The sequence below is a fragment of the Salvelinus alpinus genome, chromosome 2, assembly GCF_045679555.1.
Source record: "Salvelinus alpinus chromosome 2, SLU_Salpinus.1, whole genome shotgun sequence".
NCBI classification, from domain to species: Eukaryota; Metazoa; Chordata; class Actinopteri; order Salmoniformes; family Salmonidae; genus Salvelinus; species Salvelinus alpinus.
Window position 1 is genome coordinate 15,920,511 of NC_092087.1, and position 22,649 is coordinate 15,943,159.

Below are 22,649 nucleotides of genomic sequence, written 5' to 3' on the forward strand. Positions count from 1 at the left end.
CAACGTTTACTTGGGTCATTGACTTCCATTGAAACAATAAATGAGAAAGTGGGATGTCTCGCTTCCTTTTGCGTCTCTGATATCCCCGGTCCGGCCCCCGTGCGCAGGAGACATCATTCCTAACTATTTCTCGGTTTTCTTATAATGAAAATGTGAAATGTTGCGCGTGTTCCGTTTGTGGTAGCAGTGGATGTGCCATATAAAGAACAAAAACGGATCTTTTTTTTTATCATCAACATGGCCCCTTGGCCCATGACAGTCCCTGGCAAACCCAATCAGTAAACTCGGCAAAAAGCATTTAAGCAAATATGTCAACCTTATTATCAAACCATCTCTGTTAGTTTGACCCTCCTTTGACTTCCTCCTCACAGACTGGGTCACGGCACCTATGTAACCGACTGTGTGAACCAAGCTCGTTTTGAACATTGACAATACAGTCAAATTGGTGCAAGAGTTAGAGGCACACCCACACATTGTGTGCAGATGCATGTTAAAGTTTTTGATAGAATGGAGATGGCATGTGACAGCGGTGACTGACAACTTTCTATCATGCTCCTCCAAGAACAGAAACATTTTTCCCCAACTGTTATTGGGCTGCATTGCCTTTCCCGAACCCCATTTCAGATTTCCTGTAGCTGAGGACAGGTTTGTGTTTTGTGTAAATGAAGGAAGAAAAATGCTCACATGAGTTAGTCTCCAACAACCCCTGGCCTTCAATGTTCACTGAAAAGAAAACTGTGAGACATGGACAACTCTTTCAGGATATCTAGTGTATACTGCCCTCTAGAGGGTGACATGTTTTAGGTTTTATGGCTTTATGCCTTGAGAGTTCTCCAGGCTGAGATAGCAGTCTCTTGAATAACAACATAAGCAACACAACACCAAAGCAAATGGTGTAAAAAAATACATACTGAGGTTACATAAGATCAAGTGGTATGGTGAGGGTGGCCACCACCTGGTATTGAACACTTAGATGAAAAGCTACTGAGGATGATAGCGGACTATATTGCCACTCCTATTTGTCATATCTTTAATCTGAGTCCTGGAGGGAAGCAAAAGTCATTCTGCTACCTAAGAATGGTAAAGCACCCTTTACCTTTGTTTGACCAGATACAATGCCATTTCACTGTAAACAAATTAACAACAGACTTTCAGCATGCTAATAAAGAAAGGGCACTCAACATGTACTGCACTGACACAAATGGCTGATGATTGGTTGAAAGAAATTGATAACAAGAAGATTGTGGGAGCTGTATTGTTAGATTTCAGTACAGCCTTTGATATTATTGACCATAACCTGTTATTGAAAAAACGTACAGTATGTGTTATTGCTTTTCAACCTCTGCCATATCATGGATTCAGAGTTATCTATCTAATAGAACAGAGTTTTATTTAATGGAAGCTTCTCTAATGTTAAACATGTAAAGTGTGGTGTACTGCAGGGGAGCTCTCTTGGCCATCTAATGTTCTCTATTTTTACTAATGACCTACCACTAGCCTTAAGTAAAGCCTGTATGTCTATGGATGCTGATGATTCAATATTGTACACGTCAGCAACCACGGCTAGTGAAATCACTGCAACCCTAAACAAAGAGTTGCAGTCAGTTTTAGACTGGGTGGCCAGTAATACACTGGTCCTGGACATCTCTAAAACACTGTATTTGGTACAAAACATTCCCTAAGTTCTAGACATCATCTGAATCTCATAATGAATAGTCCAGTGGTGGGCCGTCAGGGCCAGCAAGGCCTTCTCTGCTGGCCTAAACATCATCAGAATATATATTTTTTTTAAATATATTTTCCCACAAATATGTATTAAATTATTCCCCAGAGTAAGAATTATACTCTTCATTTCATAGCTTTCCTCTTGGTTGCACTGCTTCCAGCCCCAGGTTGAGATTTGGAGGGCTGGTCTTTATGTTAGATCTTTTATCCAATCATATTCAGCCATCATGTGTTGCCAGGGGTCTAAAATCTGCCCTCAGGCCTTCAGAATCAACAGTGCGGGCGCTTGTAGCTTAAAGTGAATGGAAATGAAAATTTAGTGTCAACCAATCAGCTTTAGAGTTGGCTATTGTACGCCTGCTAGCTGGCTCCAGTGTTACACAGGAGCCAGCTAGCAGGCGTAGTGCGTGCACGTCTTTTGATTGGATTACCAATATTGAGAAGCAGGTCCTATGGGCAGGTCTATGCAGATCCTTAGAACTATTATTATTCAATAGTGTGACTGTTGAGCAAGTTGAGGAGACTAAATTACTTGGTGTTACCTTGGAATGTAAACTGTCATGGTCAAAACATATTGATTCAATGGTTGTAAAGATGGAGAGAAGTCTGTCCTTGATAAAGAAATGCTTTGCTTTTTTGACACCACACCCCAGATATCAAGTTTTGCAGGCTCTAGTTTGATCTTATCTTGATTATTGCCTAGTCATATGGTCAGGTGCTGCAAAGAAAGACCTAGCAAACTGTTGCTGGCCCAGAACAGAGCAGCATGTCTTGGTCTTCATTGTAATCAGAAGGCCAATATCCATACTATGCATGCCAGTCTCTCTTGGTTAAAAGTGGAGGCTGACTGCGTCGCTTCTTGTTTTTCTAAGAAACAATGTGTTGAAAATTCCAAATAGTTTGCAGTCAACTTACAACACTGACACACACCTACCCCATAAGACATGCCACCAGGGTTCTTTACACAGTCCACAAATCTCGAACTAATTCAAGGAAACGCACAGTATTATATAGAGCCATGATTGCATGGAACTCCCATCTCAGATTGCTCAAGTGAACAGCAAACCTGGCTTTCAAAAACAGATAAAGCAACACCTCACGGCACAACGCAATCCCCTATTTGACCTAAATATTTTGTGTATATGTGTGTATTGACATATATACTGAGTGTACAAAACATTAAGTACACCTTCCTAGTATTGCCCTCAGAACAGACTCAATTCATGAAGGCATGGACTCTACAAGGTGTCGAAAGCATTCCACAGGGATGCTGGCCCATGTTGACTCCAATGCTTCCCACAATTGTGTCAAGTCAGCTGGATGTCCTTTGGGTGGTGGAACATTCTTGATACACAAGGGAAACTGTTGAGCGTGAAAAACCCAGCAGCGTTGCAGTTCTTGACACAAACCAGTGCGCCTGGCACTTACTACCATACCCGTCGAAAGGCACTTAAATCGATTGTCGATCACCCTCAATGGCACACGTACACAATCCATGTCTTAATTGTCGAGGATTAAAATTCCTTCTTTAACCTGTCTCCTCCCCTTCATCTACACTGATTGACATGGATTTAACAAGTGACATCAATAAGGGATCATAGCTTTCACCTGGTCAGTCTCAGAGTAGATGTCTGTAATCTTTTGTACACTCAGTGTATACTGTATGTAACTGAGCCTAGACACCACTGAATATAAATGACGGCCTAGAATAATAGGTCTTTAGTTCTATTTTTTGTTTTTATGTCACGTTTCATGATTTGTATGGACCCCAGGAAGAGTAGCCGCACAATCCACATGATGAGCATACTCATGAAGTTGCACTCCGTGATAATTTGAAGGTAAAATAAAAGCTACAAAATAATTGTATTTGACCAATTTTATTCTTGTTTAATTCAATCTGTCATACAGATACGTTGTATCAACCCCTTGCATGAGGACCATAAGTCACTATAAATCCTAAGATTTCAGGGACAGCATAATGAATTGTTTGCCTTTTATACCATTCAATAAAAGCAATTCATAAAATGCCCACTTACATTTTAAATTTACAAAATGGCGAGCACAAGCACAGGATATGATGAACAAGGCAAATAAGCAAAACATGTCAAATGCATGCAGGAAAGCCTATATATACACACATACGAAAAACATTATACAAGTTTGGAAGGGTCCATCTGAGTTGATATTGACATAGCCATGGCAGTGCCCTTGGCTAAACATCAGCTCCAGTGTATCTGGCACACTTGCAGGGTAGGGTATTACATGCATGTATGATTGTACAAACTACAAACTTTTCCCTCGTCTCCAGTTCAGATATTTTAACCAATGTAGGGTGAACTACGCACAACTGACAAGGCTGAAGATGGTAAAAGGCAAATCTGTACATGGCTCCGGGGGGAGAAAGTGTGAATTTGCCCTTTAGTTCTGACCCAGTCCATTATGTTAGGTGCAATTGCGTATTGTGTAGTATTTGTCCTCCATTTCTCCAGTGTAACTTCAGCAAGGAATTCAAAAAGGCCTAGAGACTGAGAGGGACCTCTCACTGGTACTGTCTGTAGTCTCCTCCAAAGGAAGGGGCAGGCATGGGGGCTGGCTCCTCAGCAAACTGGGGACCTGTATAAAGAGGAGAAGAGGTGAGATCAGGGATAATCTATTGAAAAGACAACTGGGCAGTCATTTGCATTCTCTATAAGCCTTCATTGAAGCCCTGAGAATCATCTATAGCATAGCTCAGTGACACTCACCAGTTGGGAACTGTGATGAAGCAAATCTAGTGAGCAGGATCCCAGCACCCTCTATCAACGCCAGCAGTATACCTCCCATTGCTGCAGAGCCCACCATGGCCACAGGTCCATCTGAAGAGAACAGTAGAGAAATCAGAAAAACAGACTAGCCTTGACAGTAAACCAAAACACAACATTTACAGTGCACTGTGAAAGTAAATCAGACCCTGTTCCCTTTTTCCTCATTTTATTACGGTACGGCCTGATTATAAAATGGATTAAATATTTTTCTTCCTCTTATCAATCCACACACAATACCCCATAATGACAAAGCGAATGTTTGCAAATGTATTAAAAACTAAAAACAGAAGTATTCAGACCATTTGATATAAGACTTGAAATAGAGCTCCGGTCCATCCCATTTCCATTGATGATCCTTGAGATGTTGCTACAACTTGATTGGAGTTCAGCGGTGGTACATTTAATTGATTGGACATGATTTGGAAAGGCACACACCGGTCTATATAAGATCCCACAGTTGACAGTGAGGTCGAAGGAATTGTCCGCAGAGCTCCGAGACAGGATTGTGTCGAGGCACAGATCTGGGGAAGGGTACCAAAAAATGTCTGCAGCATTGAAGGATCCCAAGAACACAGTGGCCTCCATCATTCTTAAACGGAAGAAGTTTGGAACCACCAAGACTCTTCCTAGAGCTGGCCGCCCACCCAAAGTGAGCAATTGGGAGGAGAAGGGCCTTGGTCAGAGAGGTGACCAAGAACCCGATGGTCAATGACAGAGCTCCAGAGTTCCTCTGTGAAGATGGGAGAACCTTCCAGAAGGACAACCATCTCTGCAGCACTCCACCAATCAGGCCATTATGGTAGAGTGTCCAGACAGTAGCCACTCCTCAGTAAAAGGCACTAAAGGACTCAGTCTCTCGGTCCCTGCGTTGATGCACCTGTACTGACCTCGCCTTCTGGATGATAGCGGGGTGAACAGGCAGTGGCTCGGGTGGTTGTTGTCCTTGATGATCTTTATGGCCTTCCTGTGACACCGGGTGGTGTAGGTGTCCTGGAGGGCAGGTAGTTTGCCCCCGGTGATGTGAGGTCTGCACAACGCATCACCGGGGGCAAACTACCTGCCCTCCAGGACACCTTCTACGTCTGTAGAAAACCTGGCACCATCCCTACGTTGAAGCATGGTGGTGGCAGCATCATGCTGTGGGGATGTTTTTCAGGGACTGGGAGACTAGTCAGGATCGAGGGAAAGATGAAAGGAGCAAAGTAAAGAGATCCTTGATGAAAACCTGTTCCAAAGCATTCAGGACGTGACTGAGGTGAAGGTTCTCCTTCCAACAGGACAAAGACCCTAAGCACACAGCCAAGACAATGCAGAAGTGGCTTCAGAACAAGTCTCTGAATGTCCTTGAATGGCCCAGCCAGAACCCAGACTTGACCCCGATTAAACATCTCTGGAGACCTGAAAATAGCTGTGCAACGACGCTCCCCATCCAACCTGACAGAACTTGAGAGGATCTGCAGAGAACAATGGGAGAAACTTCCCAGATACAGGTGTGCCAAGCTTGTAGCGTCATTCCCAAGAAGACTCGAGTCTGTAATCGCTGCCAAAGGTGCTTCAAAGTACTGAGTAAAAGGTCTGAATACTTATGTAAATGTCAGTTAAAAAAAAATAAAAATACAAATTAGCATAATTTTCTAAACCTGTTTTTGCTTCGTCGTTATAGGGTATTGAGTGTAGATTGATGAGAAAAAAAATGTGTTAATACATTTTAGAATAAGGCTGTAAGGTAACAAAATGTGGAAAAAGTCACGGCGCCCGAATACGTTCTGAATGCACATTGAGTGAAAAAACACTATGCCTACACAAATGTTCAGAATTGAAATGCACATATTGTGGGTAGTGGGTATATTTGAGAGGGGAATAAGCATGGGAAAATACATAGCTGTGTTAAACAAGGAACAAACGGTGCAAATGTTCTTATAAGATACCGTACGAGGGCGTTTTGTTGCGAGTATGATGTGGGATGGAGAAAAATATGAAGGTCCTTCACAGCAATGCTGTCGCTTGTGGACTTGAAATGAGAATTACTAACCAAATGAGTCCCACCATTACGCCGGCGTAAGTCTGTGTGATTAACGGCGGCTGAGCTAGAGCAGTGTTTGTGAGACAAGGGCCGATCCCGAAGCCGGGTCCTTTTTAGAAACATTTCTGTAGAGTCTGAATGGTTTGAGCCACAAACTATTACAATCTATCTATGAAAAGAAGAGACATGCTTTGTTCTATGACGCTCACACACTACATAAGAGTCATTAGAAGGGGTTCATCTACATAAAAGATCATATTAGTGTCTATAATAAACTCACAGTTGCCGTCACAAACTCCTACAATTTGTCACTGACTAGTTGGATATTCATTTCCCAGTGAGCATACAATTTCTGTACTTACAGCCTTCATATAAATTCATTTTTATCCGGTTTTTGCTTTGAATGACCTTGTTTTTTTATTGACACTTGTTAATAAAACTCATGAATGCAATTATTTATGTGAAATTGTTTTGTGTTCTACTTGTAGCCCTGGTTGTCCTGTAAAGAACATGGTAAAACACTTCATTGTGAGTCTAAATATAAGGGTTGGACATGCAGATATATGAAAGTCAGATAAAAGTGATTTCTGCTGGGGTCTTGGGACTGATAGGGTTAAATTATCACTCACTTCTTGCTGCGAGGATGGCTCCAGTCATGGCCCCGCTTGTGATGGAGTTCCAGGGGTCCTCTTTCTCCCGAACCTTTACCAACCCACAGTCAATCATGGAGAAGAGGCCTCCCCATACTGCAAAGCTACCTACAATAAAAACAGAATCCACAGAAAGCAACAATGCATTACACTCAGAGAATAAAATAAGGACCAAATATGGAAAATACGTTTCAATTTGAATGTGCACTCACCCCCCAACTGTGGGGCTCTGGTTTTGATGGCAGTCATGCTACCTTTCAATCGGTGGCTCATCCCCTGAGAACAGAAAGAAGATGCATCAAAACTCCTCATTCGTCACACCACACTTAACCCCTTTTCATGACTCCAATTTCATTCCATTGAACCATTAGAGGTCTCCATTAGCCATGTGTGGCAAATGACAGAAGGCTGCACAAATGCTCTGTTTAAAACGCAGAATAGAACTAACGTGCAATACTGTTTAGGAAAAATGTAGAACTTAACTCATATAAGCGAGAAACAAAATGTCAAATACAAAAGGCACACTTACTGTAAGCAGTTCAGGAACGTTGCAACCGGCTGTATTTTAAGAAACACAGAAAAGTGGAATGGAACAATGGAAATGTGAGCGCAAGGTGAGAGGATGTGTGGTAGTGTAACAGTCGGGTGCAACTTCGCAAAGTATGTATATCTTTTGTATTTGAAACATTCTTTCTCGCTTATATGAAAGTTCCAAAGATTACCAAACCGTAACTTTAGCAAGGATTAACAATGTTTCTAAATGTTAAAACAAAGCGTTGGGATTGTAGTTCACATGGAGCCAGCTGTCCTCCAAACCATCCATCACCTGAAAACCCAAGACGGGGAACAACTGTATACCACCTTGGGTTCTCCAGAGCCACACCTCACTATGCCCAACTCATTCAGCAAAGTGCTAAATTCTTTGTCAAACAAGGGCTGTAATTGACAGGCATTTTCATAAGTTAAAATGTAACTGTTCCTTCAAGTTACAAAGGCCGTATCAAACATAGCTGTCAACTTAATTTTGCACATGGGTGAATTTATTTACATGGCTTTACATACTGAAGGTGAATTTCTGAAGCCCTTGACTGCCTGGAAGATCCCTCCTCCAATGGCCCCCATGGTGAAAGCACCTCCACAGTCGTCCACAATTCTCCACGGACTGCAAAAACACAGTGTGTTCAATAAACACAGATAACCACACCACAGGTATCTAACAGTTTTTCTTCAGGGTCATGGGTGCATTTAACTTTGATGCAACCAATATAGTTTTTACACTGTGCTGGAATGTAAAAACAAAACAAACTCTTGGATCAAGGCTAGAGTGCATTTAAAATGCATGAAAAAATGTTTTGATTGCCACACTGAGTAGATACCGGTAGGCTAACCATAGATACATACTGCTTTACTCATCTCATATGTATATACTGTATTCTATTATATTTAGTCAATACCACTCCGACATTGCTCGTCCTAATATTTAAATATTTCTTAATTCCACTTTTACTTTTTAGATATGTGTATTGTTAGATATGGTTGGAGCTAGGAACACACGCATTTTGCTACACCCGCAATAACATCTGCTAAATATGTGTATGTGACCAATACATTTGATTTAGTTAATGTAGTTGCTTGAAACGTAGCTACGCTGTGCTAGCAGCACATGCCTTACAAACTACTAATAGCTAGCCCTTACAATTGCTAGCTAGCATATCACTTTATTTTCAGCTTTAACTAGGCAAGTCAGTTAAGAACAAATTCTTGTTTACAATGACGGCCTACCGGGTAACAGTGGGTTAACTGCCTTGCTCAGCGGTAGAACGACATATTTTTACCTTGTCAGCTCGGGGATTTGATCCAGCAACCTTTCAGTTACTGGCCCAACGCTTTAACCACTAGGCTACCTTAACGAGTAGATTAACGTTAGTGAGATAGCTAGTTAGTTACTATTATACTTAATATCATATATTAATGTATTAGGTAGCTATGCTTTCTCATGTGGATGGAGCATGCAGACATTACATCACACACTATGAAATGATTGAGCAACCACAATTCATAGTTAGCAGGCTAGTAACGTAGCAGGGCTAGCTAGATACTTGTGAACCGTGAACGTGGGAAATATCTAATCCGACTAATTTGTGGTGAATAGTGTGGATCACACAACGTATGCGTGAAATTATACGATTTTAACGTCGTTACCACCACCAACGTGTAAACGCTCAACACAAGGTCATTGAAGAGTGCTTCCCAACAACGAACATGGCTTGCTAGCTAGCTGCGTTAGCTAGATAACTAATTGAATTAGCTAGCATCGTTAGCTTAGCTGAATATCTTCGGATTTGGGGGTTTAAATATTCGTTTTGATGAACGATATATTGATTGTATATTTTAACAGGTTATTTATGATGTTAGGACACCATAATAACAAGACCGGTAAAGCTGTCTTGCACTTTAGTTAGCTAGCTACCAAGACTCACCATGGCTCCCGTGCGTATTCCTCCATTTTGTTATTTCAATGGTCCTCCAGTCGTCACTAGTTACCACAGCCACAACGTCATAAACCCCGCCCATTTCTACCATTTCTCTTCATAAAATGGGATTTTAACCCTAACCTTAACCACACTACTAACCTTATGCCTAACCCTAACCTTAAATTAAAACCAAAAATAAATGTTTTACTATATAGCCACTTTTGACTTTGTGTCTGTGCTTGTTCCCCCTGATGTAACTGCCAACAACAACCGGAGAAACGACTACGTCATCACTAAATAAATAATGTAGCTATTGCAATATTACATTTTAATTTAATATTTTATCACAGAGTTTATTAACCCAGAAGAGCAACATCGCAAAACTTCCAGGAACGCTTGCGAAGGGGTTTGAGAAGGCACTGGCCTGTTCCGAGACGGATAGCATCAAACCCGTGATGTATCATGAGTAAATTGTGACTGACTGATCTACAAATAATAATGAGTCGTTATTTATGATGCAAGGTGATTTGTAGATCAGTCAGTCGGCAGTCACCTGCACTGTCAAACAAGGCGAATCAGAGAAGTGAAAAATTATTCCCAGTTGTTAATTTTCTCAAAATCTAAATGCACAACTTAGATTTGAGACAATGTCTTATGTAGTTTAACATATTATTACTCCAATAACGCTCAGCGCTCAACACCACAGTGCCCACGAAGCTCATCATTAAACTAAGGATCCTGGGACTTAGCACCTCCCTCTATAACTGGATCCTGGATTTCCTGACGGGCCGCCCCCAGGTGGTAAGGGTAGGCAAGAACACGTCTTCCACGTTGATCCTCAACACTGGGGCACCTCAGGGGTGTGTACTTAGTCCCCTTCTGTACTCCCTGTACACCCATGACTGCATGGCCAAACACGACTCCAAAACTATCATTAAGTTTGCTGACGACACAACAGTGGTACGCCTGATCAATGACGAGACAGCCTATAGGGAGGAAGTCAGAGAACTGGCAGTGTGGTGCCAGGCCAACAACCTTTCCCTCACTGTGAGCAAGACAAATGAGCTGATCGTGGACTACAGGAAAAGGCGGGCCGAACAGGCCCCCATTAACATCAACAGGGCTGTAGTGGAGCAGATCGAGAGTTTCAAGTTCCTTGGTGCCCACATCACCAACGAACTATCATGGTCCAAACACACCAAGACAGTCGTGAAGAGGGCACGACAAAACCTTTTCCCCCTCAGGAGACTGAAAAGATTTGGCATGGGTCCCCAGATCCTCAAAAAGTTATACAGCTGCACCATTGGGAGCATCCTGACATCACCGCCTGGTATGGCAACTGCTCGGCATCTGACCGTAAGGCGCTACAGAGGGTAGTACGTATGGCCCACTGGGACCAAGCTTCCTGCCATCCAGGACCTATATAATAGGCGGTGTCAGAGGAAAGCCCATAAAATTGTCAGAGACTCCAGTCACCCAAGTTATAGACTGTTCTCTCTGCTACCACACGGCAAGCGGTACCGGAGCGCCAAGTCTAGTACCAAAGGCTCCTTAACAGCTTCTACCCCCAAGCCATAAGACTGCTGAACAATTAATCAAATGCCCCCCCCCGCCCATTTGTTTTGTACTCTGCTGCTATTCGCTGTTTGTTATCTATGCATAGTCACTTCACCCCTACCTACATGTACAAATTGCCTCGCGCACACTGACTCGGTACCGGTACCCTCTGTATATAGCCTCGTTATTGTTATGTTATTGTGTTACCTTCAATAATATTTTTATTATTTTTATTTATAACTTTAGTTTATTTGGTAAATATTTTCTTAAATTCTTCTTGAACTGCACTGTTGGTTAAGGGCTTGTAAGTAAGCATTTCACGGTAAGGTCTACACTTGTTGTATTTGGCGCACGTGACAAATACAGTTTTATTTGATTTGATTTCGTGAACATGACAAACTGGCAGGTTTACATTTTTTATAAAAAACTACTATATATCGAAGGAGTGCCTTTGATTTGACAACTTGCACTTGCGCAGTTCGGCGCGGAACAACCATTAGACCCTTTTTATAGGGCTTGTTCGATATTTCCAGCCGACAGTGCAGGCGGATGCCGGCTGACTGATCTGCAAATCACCTTGCGTCATAAATAACTAGTCATTAATATTTGTAGATCATTCAGTCAGACACAATTTACCCGTGATACATTACAGTTTTTATGCTCTCGAACACGGCCACAGTCTATGGTTAGACCCGATTACATATTTCTGCGCATGAGTTTAGCTAGCCAACGTGACGTCGCCATGAAATCGCGATCGGGATTTCAATTGGAGAAGCAGTTTCTAGCTTCATGTTGTACTGTCTGCAGTTTTATCTTCGTCTATACCTCTTCACTAAAATAGAAAGTCAAGACAAACTCTGGGCCCTATTATGGTCAGAAAAAACTCCTGGCCCTTTAAGATTTTAATAGATTTTCTGAAAACTAGTTTGTCATCTAGCTGTCCAAAGACAATTTTTGGTTAAATTTGAATTATTAGTGCCCCAAGTTTTTCCTGAGCACTGACCTGGCCAGGAAAAAACGGTCAAATCACATCAAAGACTACAGGTCAGATGTTCCATCCAATCTGGGGCGGCAGGTAGCCTAGTGGTTAAGAGCAGTAAACAAAAGGTTGCTGGTTCAAATCCCCGGGACGACTGGGTGAACAATCTGTCAACATGCCCTTGAGCAACGCTTTATTCACTCTGGATAAGAGCATCTGCTAAAATGTCAATCTTGTCAGATTATATGGAAAAACTCATGGCCCAAATTATAAAGTGTAATTACACAAGCTGATCATTTTAGGAATAGCCCACTGTTTGGGCTATTACACAAGCTGATAATTTTCAGATTCCTTCCTACCCCACTCCCCATCAGACCAGCGTTCATGGGGAGAGCCAGACAGACCGCTGGCCCACTTCCCATTATTAGGAACGAGAAAGGAATGAATCACAGTGCAACTCCTCATTGAGAAATGACCAAATATAGGCATTTCATGGATGCAGAGGTTTAGGCCAGGCAGTCGAGATGTAAACTGACCTGTTGCTATCCCTCTCAACCCCAAGTGCACTGGCCGGTAGAGAGCAATGCTTTTCCACTGCCTTGAACATGATGTCCTTAAAGGAGCCATCTCACAACTTCTCAAATGTTGTCAGAACTAGTAGCAGTGCTTGACTTGGAGTGAAATAGGTGCCGGGACTCCTTTGGGATGCCGCTACTGTTTATATTTAGGCACTTTTGAGCTAATATTCTATAAGAGGCGCAGGAGCTCTAGCAGTAGAAACATTGAGGTGCCGGTACTCCGATCGAGTGAGCTCCCACCCAAGTCAAGCCCTGGTAGTAGACAGTCCCCTCTCTTTTGTTGGTTGTGTGAAGGACATGATCTTGTGGGAGAGAACTTGTAGAGTATACTGTACTGTACTCTCCAACTAAAGTTCACATTCCATTTAGTCTTGTCTGCCAGCCATGTGTACAGAAATGGAAATCAGATTGACATTACAGTATACACACAACAGTGCATCAGATCATTAGCTTTCTGTTCCCAAGGAACACTTCAGTGCTCTCTGTGTGTGTACACAAACATTTTATTAGGATCCATTTGACATTGTATACTCGGCATGGCACACAGAATGGTCCATTCGGTCACAAAGCTTCAATATCATTGCAGGTTACAGGGCTCTACCAAGACAACATATCTTATATAGATGCTGGAAATGATTTCTGATTCTGTCAACCAAGCAATAGACAGGCATAGCCTACTGAATACTTCTCAAGCAGAAGAAATTGTATTAAGATTAAAAATGGGAATGTCCCCCTGAAAGGAAAATATTTTTTAATAGATGTTTAACATTTAAACAAAATACAGTAAATGTATCCCTAGCATTTTCTTTGTATCAGTACTGTACTATCAAATAATGGATAGATATTACCTCATCCTGTATCTTATTATTAGACTAAGTATGTTTACCTTTATTCTTGTTGTACTTCATTGCAAAGTTGTTAAAATATAGTTTATTATATTACACTTTCAATTGCAAACATATCAGTACTTTTTATTAAAGGTATACAAGCTCTGTAAGTAAAGTTAGTGAAGTCCAATATGACAGAGAAACCACATTATGCATACAAATAGTCAATAGTCACTTTTAGAGCAGCGAGACACTCTGTACAACATCACATCCAATTTTAAAGTTTTTTCAAATGTATTATTATTTTGTATTTTATTTAACTAGGAAAGTCAGTTAAGAACACATTCTTATTTACAATGAATGACGGCCTATCCCGGCCAAACCCTCCCCTAACCCTGACGACGCTGGGCCAATTGTGCGCCGCCCTATATGGGACTCCCAATCACGGCTGGTTGTGATACAGCCCGGGATTGAACCAGGGTCTGTGGTGACACCTCTAGCACTGAGATGCAGTGCCTTAGACCGCTGCACCACTCGGGAGCTAGTATTGCATTGCTCAACAAGGCTGCTCTGACATGTTAATAAAATAAACTGTTTTGACATCCTTAGTAGTAAGACATCCAGCCTAGAATATATTTGCATTGTTGTTGCTCTAAATAGTATTCTATGATTTGTTCTCTTTGCTTTTGACGGTGTCGTTTTTTTTCTTCTGTTAGAATTATAATTTTTTGCACTTTAAGCAAAATGTATGAAAATAGCTTTATACATAACGTTGTTATTACTAAAAGGGCGACCATACTTACATCCAAATAAAACTGAACTTCCTTACTGAATCATTCAAAGAAGACTGGGATTATAGGTTGCTTTTTATGTGAAAACTTTGCCTGAGATGTCAGTCTTGAGATTTGGCAATGACACACATTACAAACCACCTTCTCTCCTCCCCCTGTGAATTATTGAAGTCTAACCCCATTTTAATTCCCTGATAATATACCATGGAGAATCAGCAGTTTTGGCAAAATTCTATGTCACAAGCCACAAGGTGATTCCCTCCACAAATAAATAAACTGTCAAATTACAGTCCAATTTTTCAATGAATGTTAAAGTAGATTTGTATAGAATTGACAGAAAACTGTTTGACCTGCTTGTCAGTTACCACGCCCCCACATTATACTGTACACATCATGCTACATATGCTTGTCAACATACCATATGAACGGCTTCATAATCTAGTGCAAATAACAGGCAAAGTATCAACACAGACAAAGACAGACCAATAGGACCTCAGGGCACGTCCTGCTGAAAAACTCCCTCCACAGGGTCCCTGCGGTCCAGCGTATAGCTTAAGGAGAGAACTCACGGCACAGTGGAAGCCGTGCATCCAATAGAAATCATCTGTTCATTCTCTGCTTGCCTGCCTTATCAACCTCGCAGCACAGTGGTCAGACTGTGTGTCTGTCTATGCATGGGATGTGTAGGAGTTTTGATCCACGCTCAAGACCACCTGTGAGATCTATGTCCTTCCTATTTCTTGGGTTATGGTCTCGATTCCAGAGGACTACTGCAACAGCTTTGGTACCGCAACCTGTAGGAAAAGAGGGGATGGTGTATGGATATGCATATAAATGTGTTACAACTCATTCTATGTCTATCAGTTATTGATCCTTTCCCCATCTTACCTTCTTCAGTTTCTTCATATTGGCACTCCTAATGGAGTCCAGCAGTTGGTCCCTGGAGTTAACACCGGCTTTGTTGGCCTTATCATCCATCTTCCTCTGTGATGCAGGCGTCAGGGAGTTGCGTAGGGAGTCTATGTCCAGCATGGGGGGTGGAGGTGGGGGTGGTCCTCCAGGAGGAGGGGGTGGAGGAGGTCCCCCTCCTGGTCCTCTTTTAGGAGTCAACTTCGGCGAGGGCATTGGTGAGGGATGTGGGGAGGGTTTAGGGGAAGCCTTGGGGGAACCCCGGAGGAATCCTCCAGCAGTTTTGGGGACCTCCAGCGCCCCTTTCTTCTCACCATTGGCCTGGGCCAGCTTCTGCTCCTGTAGGCGCCGCTGTCGCTGCTTGTCCATGTTGCGGCTCAGGATGTTGGTCATGGTCATGCGTGGGCCGGCAAGCTCAAAGCCATAGCCCAGCTTCAGGAGGGTGGTGTTGTCTTTCAATATCTTGGTCATTTCCATTTCTGTCTTGCCCCCACAGATGTGCCTCTGGTTGTGGAAGCGCAGCTCGGTGAGTGTAGTGTTTTTCTGCAAGGCCTGGATCAGGGCCATTATACCCTTGGGGGTGAGAAGGTTCGAGTCCAGGTTGATGCTTGTGATGGACGTGTTGCTGCGCAAGGTGCCAGCGATGGCGTAGGCCACATGGTCGTCAGCACGGCAGTTGGCCAAGGCGAATGTCTTAATGTGGGTGTTTTTATTCAAGGCCTCTGTGAACTGGATGAGTGTTTTAGCCTTGATGACCTCAGAGTTGTTGACGTTGAGCTCGGTCATGGTGGGGTCGTTGCTGCGAACCTGCTCCATGAGGTCATCGAACATGCTGGAGTCCTCGTCTTCTTCCTCCTCTACTTTGGGCTTGCTAGGTGTGCTCTTGTTCGCCACACAGTTCCCACATTGTTCATCACCCTTGATGGATTTTAGTCCTTCATTCAAATTTTTTCCCTTTTTCTCTTCTGTTTCCTTATCTGTGATACTCCTATCTTTCGCTTTCATACTGTCCTTACGTTTTAACACCATGTCTTTCTCATTATCCTTACCATCTTCTTTCACTTTCTCCTTAGGATCTTCCTTCTCCTCTTGCTTCTCACTTCCGCTCTCCTCCTCTTTTGGCGACTTTTGACGCTCAAGTTTCAAGTCAAATTTGTCTTTGTTGGGCTTGTCCTTCTCTTCCACTCTGGATTTCTTATCTTCTGGTTTACTCTCTTCAACGTGACTTTGCTTTTCCACCAACTTTGACACAAGTCCCCTTGTCTTGTTTTCACCTCTTTTCCTACTCTCCTCCTTTCTTTCTTTCTCCTTGATCTCCTCTTTTTCCTTTTTCTCCTGTAACTTGGAGATCATTTCTTTTGTCTTATTACTGGTGCTCAATCTATTGTCTCTTTTCTCCTTAAGCTTGCTATCCTCATTTTTCTCTCTTTCCTTGGCATCCTCTTTCTCTACAATGTCCCTACTCTCCACTCTCCCGAATCTGTCTCTAGTTGTATCTTTCACGTCAGTGTCGCTACTCTCAACTCTTTTGAAGCTTTCTCTAGGGGTCTCTTTCACATCTTTTTCTTTGCTCTCCTCTCTCCTGTATCTACTGGACAGGCTGGCTCTGTCCTCTTTAGTACAGTCCGGGTCTTTGTTATTTCTCTCCACCATCTTGTTCTCTCGTTCAGTGGAGATACTTGATTGCCTCCTGATCCCTCCTCCTTCCTTCCCCTCCTGACTCAGGCCCATCTTCCTCAGGTACTCTTGTTTCCGGCTCTCCTTCTTGGGTTCTCCCTGCAGGAGAAGAAACATTACATAGGGATGTTTCCACAGTGAAGTGAATCTGAATAGTATACTGTACACATTGACGAGACTTTCAAGAATCCACACAACATTCCAAACAGTAATATACTGAACAAAAATGTAAACGCATCATTAAAGTGTTGGTCCCATGTTTCATGAGCAGAAATAAAATATCCCAGAAATGTTCCATACGCACAAAAAGTGTATTTCTCTAACACTTGGAGAACAAATTTGTTTACATCCCTGTTAGTGAGCATTTCTCCTTTGCCAAGATAATCCATCACCGGACAGGTGTGGCATATCAAGAAGCTGATTAAATAGCATGATCATTACACAGGTGCACCTTCTGCTGGGGCCAATAAAAGGGCACTAAAAATGTGTAGTTTTGTCACACAACACAATGCCACAGATGTCTCAAGTTGAGGGAGAGTGCAATTGGCATGTTGACTGCAGGAATGTCCACCAGAGCTGTTGCCAAATCATTTTATGTTAATTTCTCTACCATAAGCCGCCTCCAACGTCATTTTAGTGGAATTGGCAGTACATCCAACTGACCTCATAACCGCAGACCACGTGTATGGCGTCGTGTGGGCGAGTGGTTTGCTGATGTCAACATTGTGAACAGAGTGCCCCATGGTGGCGGTGGGTTATGGTATTGGTAGGCATAAGCTACGGACAATGAATACAATTGCATTTTATCAATGGTCTTGAGGCACTGCCCCATGTCGCAAGCATCTGTACACAATTCCTGGAAGCTGAAAATGTCCCAGTTCTTTCATGGCCTGCATACTCACCAGACATGTCACCCATTGAGCATGTTTGGGATGCTCTGGATTGACATGTACGACAGCGGGTTCCTGTTCCTGGCAATATCCAACAACTTTGCACAGCCATTGAAGAGGAATGTGACAACATTCTACAGGCCACAATCAACAGCCTGATCTATGTGAAGGAGATGTCGCATTGCATGAGGCAAATGGTGGTCACTGGTGGACACTGACTGGTTTTTTGATCAACGCCCCTACCTTCACAAGGTATCTGTGACCAACAGATGCATATCTGTATACCCAGTCATGTGAAATCCATAGATTAGGGTCTAATGATTTCATTTCAATTGACCTATTTCCTGCTATGAACTATAACTCAGTACATTTCATAATTGTTGCATGTTGCATTTATATTTTTGTTCAGTAGTTGTCTACGGTATCATTCAATTTGAATCAAGATATTGTGTTTCATGTGTGTTTAATTTGTCAATGTGCCTTGCCTGTTATGGTCATCCCTGCATGGCCACCATTCTATGATGTCAACTAGCAACAGCCCTATTACGATGATTAATCACAGGCCTGTCCTCCAGCTCCAAATCCAAATCAGTCTGTATCCTTGATTATGTAACCCTGTAACCCTTTGTTTACCAATGATTACACAAAAACATGCATTTGCTCATTCATGTTCTCTAGAAATATTAATATTAAATATTAAAACGAGTCTTGGTAATACCAGTCTAGTTTTATTTCAAGGATATTTATGAAGAATAACATATTGGCTCCCTGAGAGCACAGTATGACATAAACTATGATATAATCCCACAGCATGTAATGTAAACTTGACATTATATACCATGATTTTACAGTGTGCACGGGGGAGCCTTTTTATAGTGCAGAAATACATTTGCAGAGCAGACAAGTGTTTGATTTCTGAGCCTTGCTCCATCTGTTTTGCTGTGCAAGGCTGTGGCCCTGGCAGATGTGTCCTTAAAAGGCGGTAAGGAACAATCAACCAAGGAATTCCATCAGGCCGGGATTAAGAAGCTCCACAGGGCCCAGGCTCGATCATCTGAAGTGCCCTTTTCTATACACTTCCAACGGCTACCTCATGGCTCGTTTTCCCCCTACCTGGTGGGCCCTATGTCAAAAAGCTGTCAGCTACAAAAACTAAATATATTTGACCTATAAACTAGAAAGCTACTACAATCTGGCATCTCTGTATCTTTAAGCATTTCCTCTGTTTACCACAGGAGACTTGAGTGAAGAATGTGAAAGCCTCTGAGGGGTATACAATAATGTTTTTTCTGGCATTAGAACTAGCAGCAGTGGATCATGATTTATGTGGAGCATGAGCTGCTGGAATCTTTTGCAAGGTCCCGTTGGCAGGGGAATAAATATCAGAAGTATCATCAAAATACCTGTTCAAGAAACACTAACCTAAATGAACTATTAGACATTTGTGAATTGTTTCTCTGGCTTCCAACAGCCAGTCCTATTAACCAAAATGTGTTTTATTATAGTATAACAGTTACGTGAAACGGGTGGAGCTGATGTGAGGGGGTTGAAAGTAGTCTCGATATGAAAGGATGTGATCAACTTCCACCACTAAAGGTTTTGTCAACATCGCTGAGATTAAACAGATTTATCAGTTAAGGGATAAATCACGTAGATTAACATAGGATAAACACCTAAAGTGACAGATCGTGTCAGTAAAGCATCTCAGAAGGCAGACTTTAGACCATCTCAGTCTCACACATAATAAACATGAACTGTGGGGGTTCCACTGACTTGATGTTCAGTTATCATACCTCAATAGACTGTTCCCTTTGGCTGAGCTTCCCTGGACGCTCTCGGCTGTCCAGCTTAGCATCCCGGTCCCGGACAGCGTTAGTGGCAGGCTGTTCTATGACTATTCCCTCGTTGGGATCCAGGTCCGGTATCACCAACACCTCCTTCTCCAGCTCCTCCATCTCCTCAGGGGACAGGTTGGACAGCAGGTTGTCCAGATCAGGGTCCTCGCTCACCTGCCGCCCCGTTCGCGTCAGTCCCCTAACCTTCCTCCTGGACATGGTTACCTCTGGCTGGAGAACACTCAAAGAAAATACCCTCGGAGCAGAACAGATGTAAAGGGTTTGTAGCCTACGAGTTGTATGGTATCTCCGTTAGAATATTGTTCTTTCCTAGTGTAGGAGCCTGCAGAATATCGGCCATGGGCCGAAGGTGGTGTCTCTCTCACTGAGACGCCACCAGAGGCATCAATTTTAGTGCTAAGAGGGAGGACTAGAGACTCGGCTTGCAGTCAGGTACCAGTATGGAGTGTTAGCCTATCATGAAAGTTGGTGTGTGAGGCTGGGACATTCTTTGAAATCCTGTGAAACTGCATGTCCATATTTAGTGTAGGGTACATAGTCCTTTAAAGGCAAAGGGAAGGGCTGAGTTTACCAGAAATGCCAAAGCATAGTATAACACAGAGCTACTTCCTCTTTCATGATTACAGCATTACTTCAAGAGGGTTCGGTGTTCAATCAACACAGACTTCATAAAAACAAACGTGTAAAGTTGAATTTGTATTATAAGATGTGTCCATGCTATTGGGGTGTCTTATTACATAGTTTCACGAGATAACTAATAACGAGCTAATGACTCTACAAAAACACATGAAACATTGTTCCAACACGAAAAGTCTAACACTGTGCTGAAATACTGTACATTCAAAAATCACATTATGAACTAAAAGAAGAGGGATATTTCACTTGGTGGAAAAGTAACAAATTGAGGACATCTACTGGTCAAAATAGTAAACTTCCATCATTATCATGACCCCTTTCATACATTCAGTGAAAGATTGACTTAACATTAGTGGCAACCCGTAATTCAGGGCAGGGGCTGCCCCACCTTTTTATCTTAAAGAAAAACAAATAAAATTGGTTGCCTGTTTGGCATGTTATTTTGGCATTAATACGTGTCACATATCAGTATCCAAACAGTGTAAAAAGATAATAAATAATCATTGACTTAATAAAACTGCATACAAACATGGTCTCTTTTTTGCTTTCTTGAGTAAGGCAGCTCCAAAATGTCGGTGCTTCAGTCTAGCTGTGCTTTCTATGGTTGTGGGGCAACCAGCGGAAAATATGGAGTGTAAGGGTTGGTAATGTTCTCTAGTTGTGCCGTGATTGGCTCAGTGTTCTGTCACTCATGGGGATACTACGTCACCGCCAAATCTAAGGGTAGAGCTCGAAAATTCAAGCCCCTTGGATGCTGCCATAGAGTAAAATTAGAAAGTGCCCATCCAAGAAGGCTCAAGGTCATTGGCCACAGATACAATGACGTAAAATCACGTTATATCTACAGTAGCTTTGATTGGACTGATCATGTCAACATTATACTTTCAAAATCTTAGCTAGCTTCTAATTGGTCCCAATCCCGGATCCGGGAGCACCCCCATCAGTAAAAAAGCTGACTAGTATAGCCTAGCATAGCGTCACAAGTAAATACTAGCATCTAAATATCATTAAATCACAAGTCCAAGACACCAGATGAAAGATACACATCTTGTGAATCCAGCCATCATTTCTGATTTTTAAAATGTTTTACAGGGAAGACACAATATGTAAATCTATTAGCTAACCACGATAGCAAAAGACACAACTTTTTTTTCCCACCATTTTTTTCCTGCATAGGTAGCTATCACAATTTCGACCAAATAAAGATATAAATAGCCACTAACCAAGAAACAACTTCATCAGATGACAGTCTGATAACATATTTATTGTATAGCATATGTTTTGTTAGAAAAATGTGCATATTTCAGGTATAAATCAGTTCTACATTGCAGCTGCAATCTGAAATAGTGCCGAAGCAGCCAGAATAATTACAGAGACCAACGTCAAATAGCTAAATACTCATCATAATACTTTTCTGAAAAATACACAGCGTACAGCAAATGAAAGACCAACCTCTTGTGAATCCAGCCAATATTTCAGATTTTTTAAGTGTTTTACAGCAAAAACACAATATAGCATTATATTAGCTTACCACAATAGCCAGAAACACAAGCCGTTTACCAGCAGCAAAGGTTAGCGATCCTAACAAACCAGCAAAAATATATAATTTTTGACTAACCTTCATATACTTCATCAGATGACAGTCCTGTAACATCATATTACACAATGCATATAGGATTTGTTCGAAAATGTGCATATTTAGTGGCACAAATCGTGGTTATACAATGTGATTAGTAGCAACATTTCAGGCAATCTGGCCGGCGCCATCTTGGAGAGGCACCTAATCTAATCGATAACTAATCGTAAACTTGAATAAAAAATACAGGTTGGACAGCAAATGAAAGATGCATTAGTTCTTAATGCAACCGCTGTGTTAGATTTTTTTAATTAACGTTACTCGACATACAGCGTGCGTTACAGCGAGACCATGCCGAAATTAATGGCGGACTAATAATTTTACATTCTTCCACAGAAATACGAATTAACATCATAAATAGCTCCTACCTTTTGATGAGCTTCCATCAGAATCTTGAGCAAGTGGTCCTTTGTCCAGAACAATCGTCTTTTGGTTGAAAGATGTCCTCTACTCCTGTAGAATTAGCTGCTAACGCCAGCGATGTACCGGAGAGGTGCCCAACTCGCGATAACGCCTGACAAAGAAACTCCAGAAAATCGCAATAAACTGATATAAACTGCTATAAGTCGGTTTAAATTAACTACCTTATGAAGTTAAGACAAAAAACAAATTAAATCAGAGCCGGAGATATAGAACT

The 22,649-nt window shown here is 42.1% G+C and overlaps 2 protein-coding genes across 3 annotated transcripts; both read right to left on the reverse strand.

The window, feature by feature from the left end:
- Window positions 1–3,586: 3,586 nt before the first annotated feature.
- LOC139554734 (mitochondrial import inner membrane translocase subunit Tim17-A-like) lies at window positions 3,587–9,784 on the reverse strand. Of its 2 annotated transcripts, XM_071367818.1 has the most exons (7): window positions 9,683–9,768; window positions 8,265–8,364; window positions 7,732–7,760; window positions 7,415–7,478; window positions 7,182–7,310; window positions 4,470–4,580; window positions 3,587–4,338 (listed from the first exon to the last, which is right to left on the reverse strand). In XM_071367818.1, exons 1-7 carry the CDS (start codon window positions 9,683–9,685, stop codon window positions 4,265–4,267), a joined length of 510 nt encoding a protein of 169 aa, XP_071223919.1. In that variant the 5' UTR covers window positions 9,686–9,768; the 3' UTR covers window positions 3,587–4,264. The 2 variants fall into 2 exon arrangements, with proteins under 2 accessions (XP_071223919.1, XP_071223928.1); XM_071367827.1 differs by lacking the exon at window positions 7,732–7,760 and having other exon boundaries at window positions 9,683–9,784.
- Window positions 9,785–15,029: 5,245 nt separating this feature from the next.
- LOC139554743 (leiomodin-1-like) lies at window positions 15,030–20,256 on the reverse strand. Its single transcript, XM_071367838.1, has 3 exons — window positions 19,678–20,256; window positions 15,297–17,093; window positions 15,030–15,202 (listed from the first exon to the last, which is right to left on the reverse strand). The coding sequence occupies exons 1-3, from the start codon at window positions 19,936–19,938 to the stop codon at window positions 15,176–15,178; spliced, it is 2,085 nt and encodes a 694-aa protein (XP_071223939.1). The 5' UTR covers window positions 19,939–20,256; the 3' UTR covers window positions 15,030–15,175.
- Between the last annotated feature and the right edge of the window lie 2,393 nt (window positions 20,257–22,649).

Coding starts and splice junctions, on each gene's coding strand:
- LOC139554743 (XM_071367838.1), bottom strand. CDS start 19,938: ATGTCCAGGAGGAAGGTTAGGGGACTGACGCGAACGGGGCGGCAGGTG. Junction 17,094..19,677: donor AAAGGGAACAGTCTATTGAG/GTATGATAACTG, acceptor CTTCTCCTGCAG/GGAGAACCCAAGAAGGAGAG. Junction 15,203..15,296: donor ATATGAAGAAACTGAAGAAG/GTAAGATGGGGA, acceptor CTTTTCCTACAG/GTTGCGGTACCAAAGCTGTT.
- LOC139554734 (XM_071367818.1), bottom strand. Junction 7,311..7,414: donor CAGAGCCCCACAGTTGGGGG/GTGAGTGCACAT, acceptor TTTTTATTGTAG/GTAGCTTTGCAGTATGGGGA. Junction 4,339..4,469: donor TTCATCACAGTTCCCAACTG/GTGAGTGTCACT, acceptor CTCTTTATACAG/GTCCCCAGTTTGCTGAGGAG.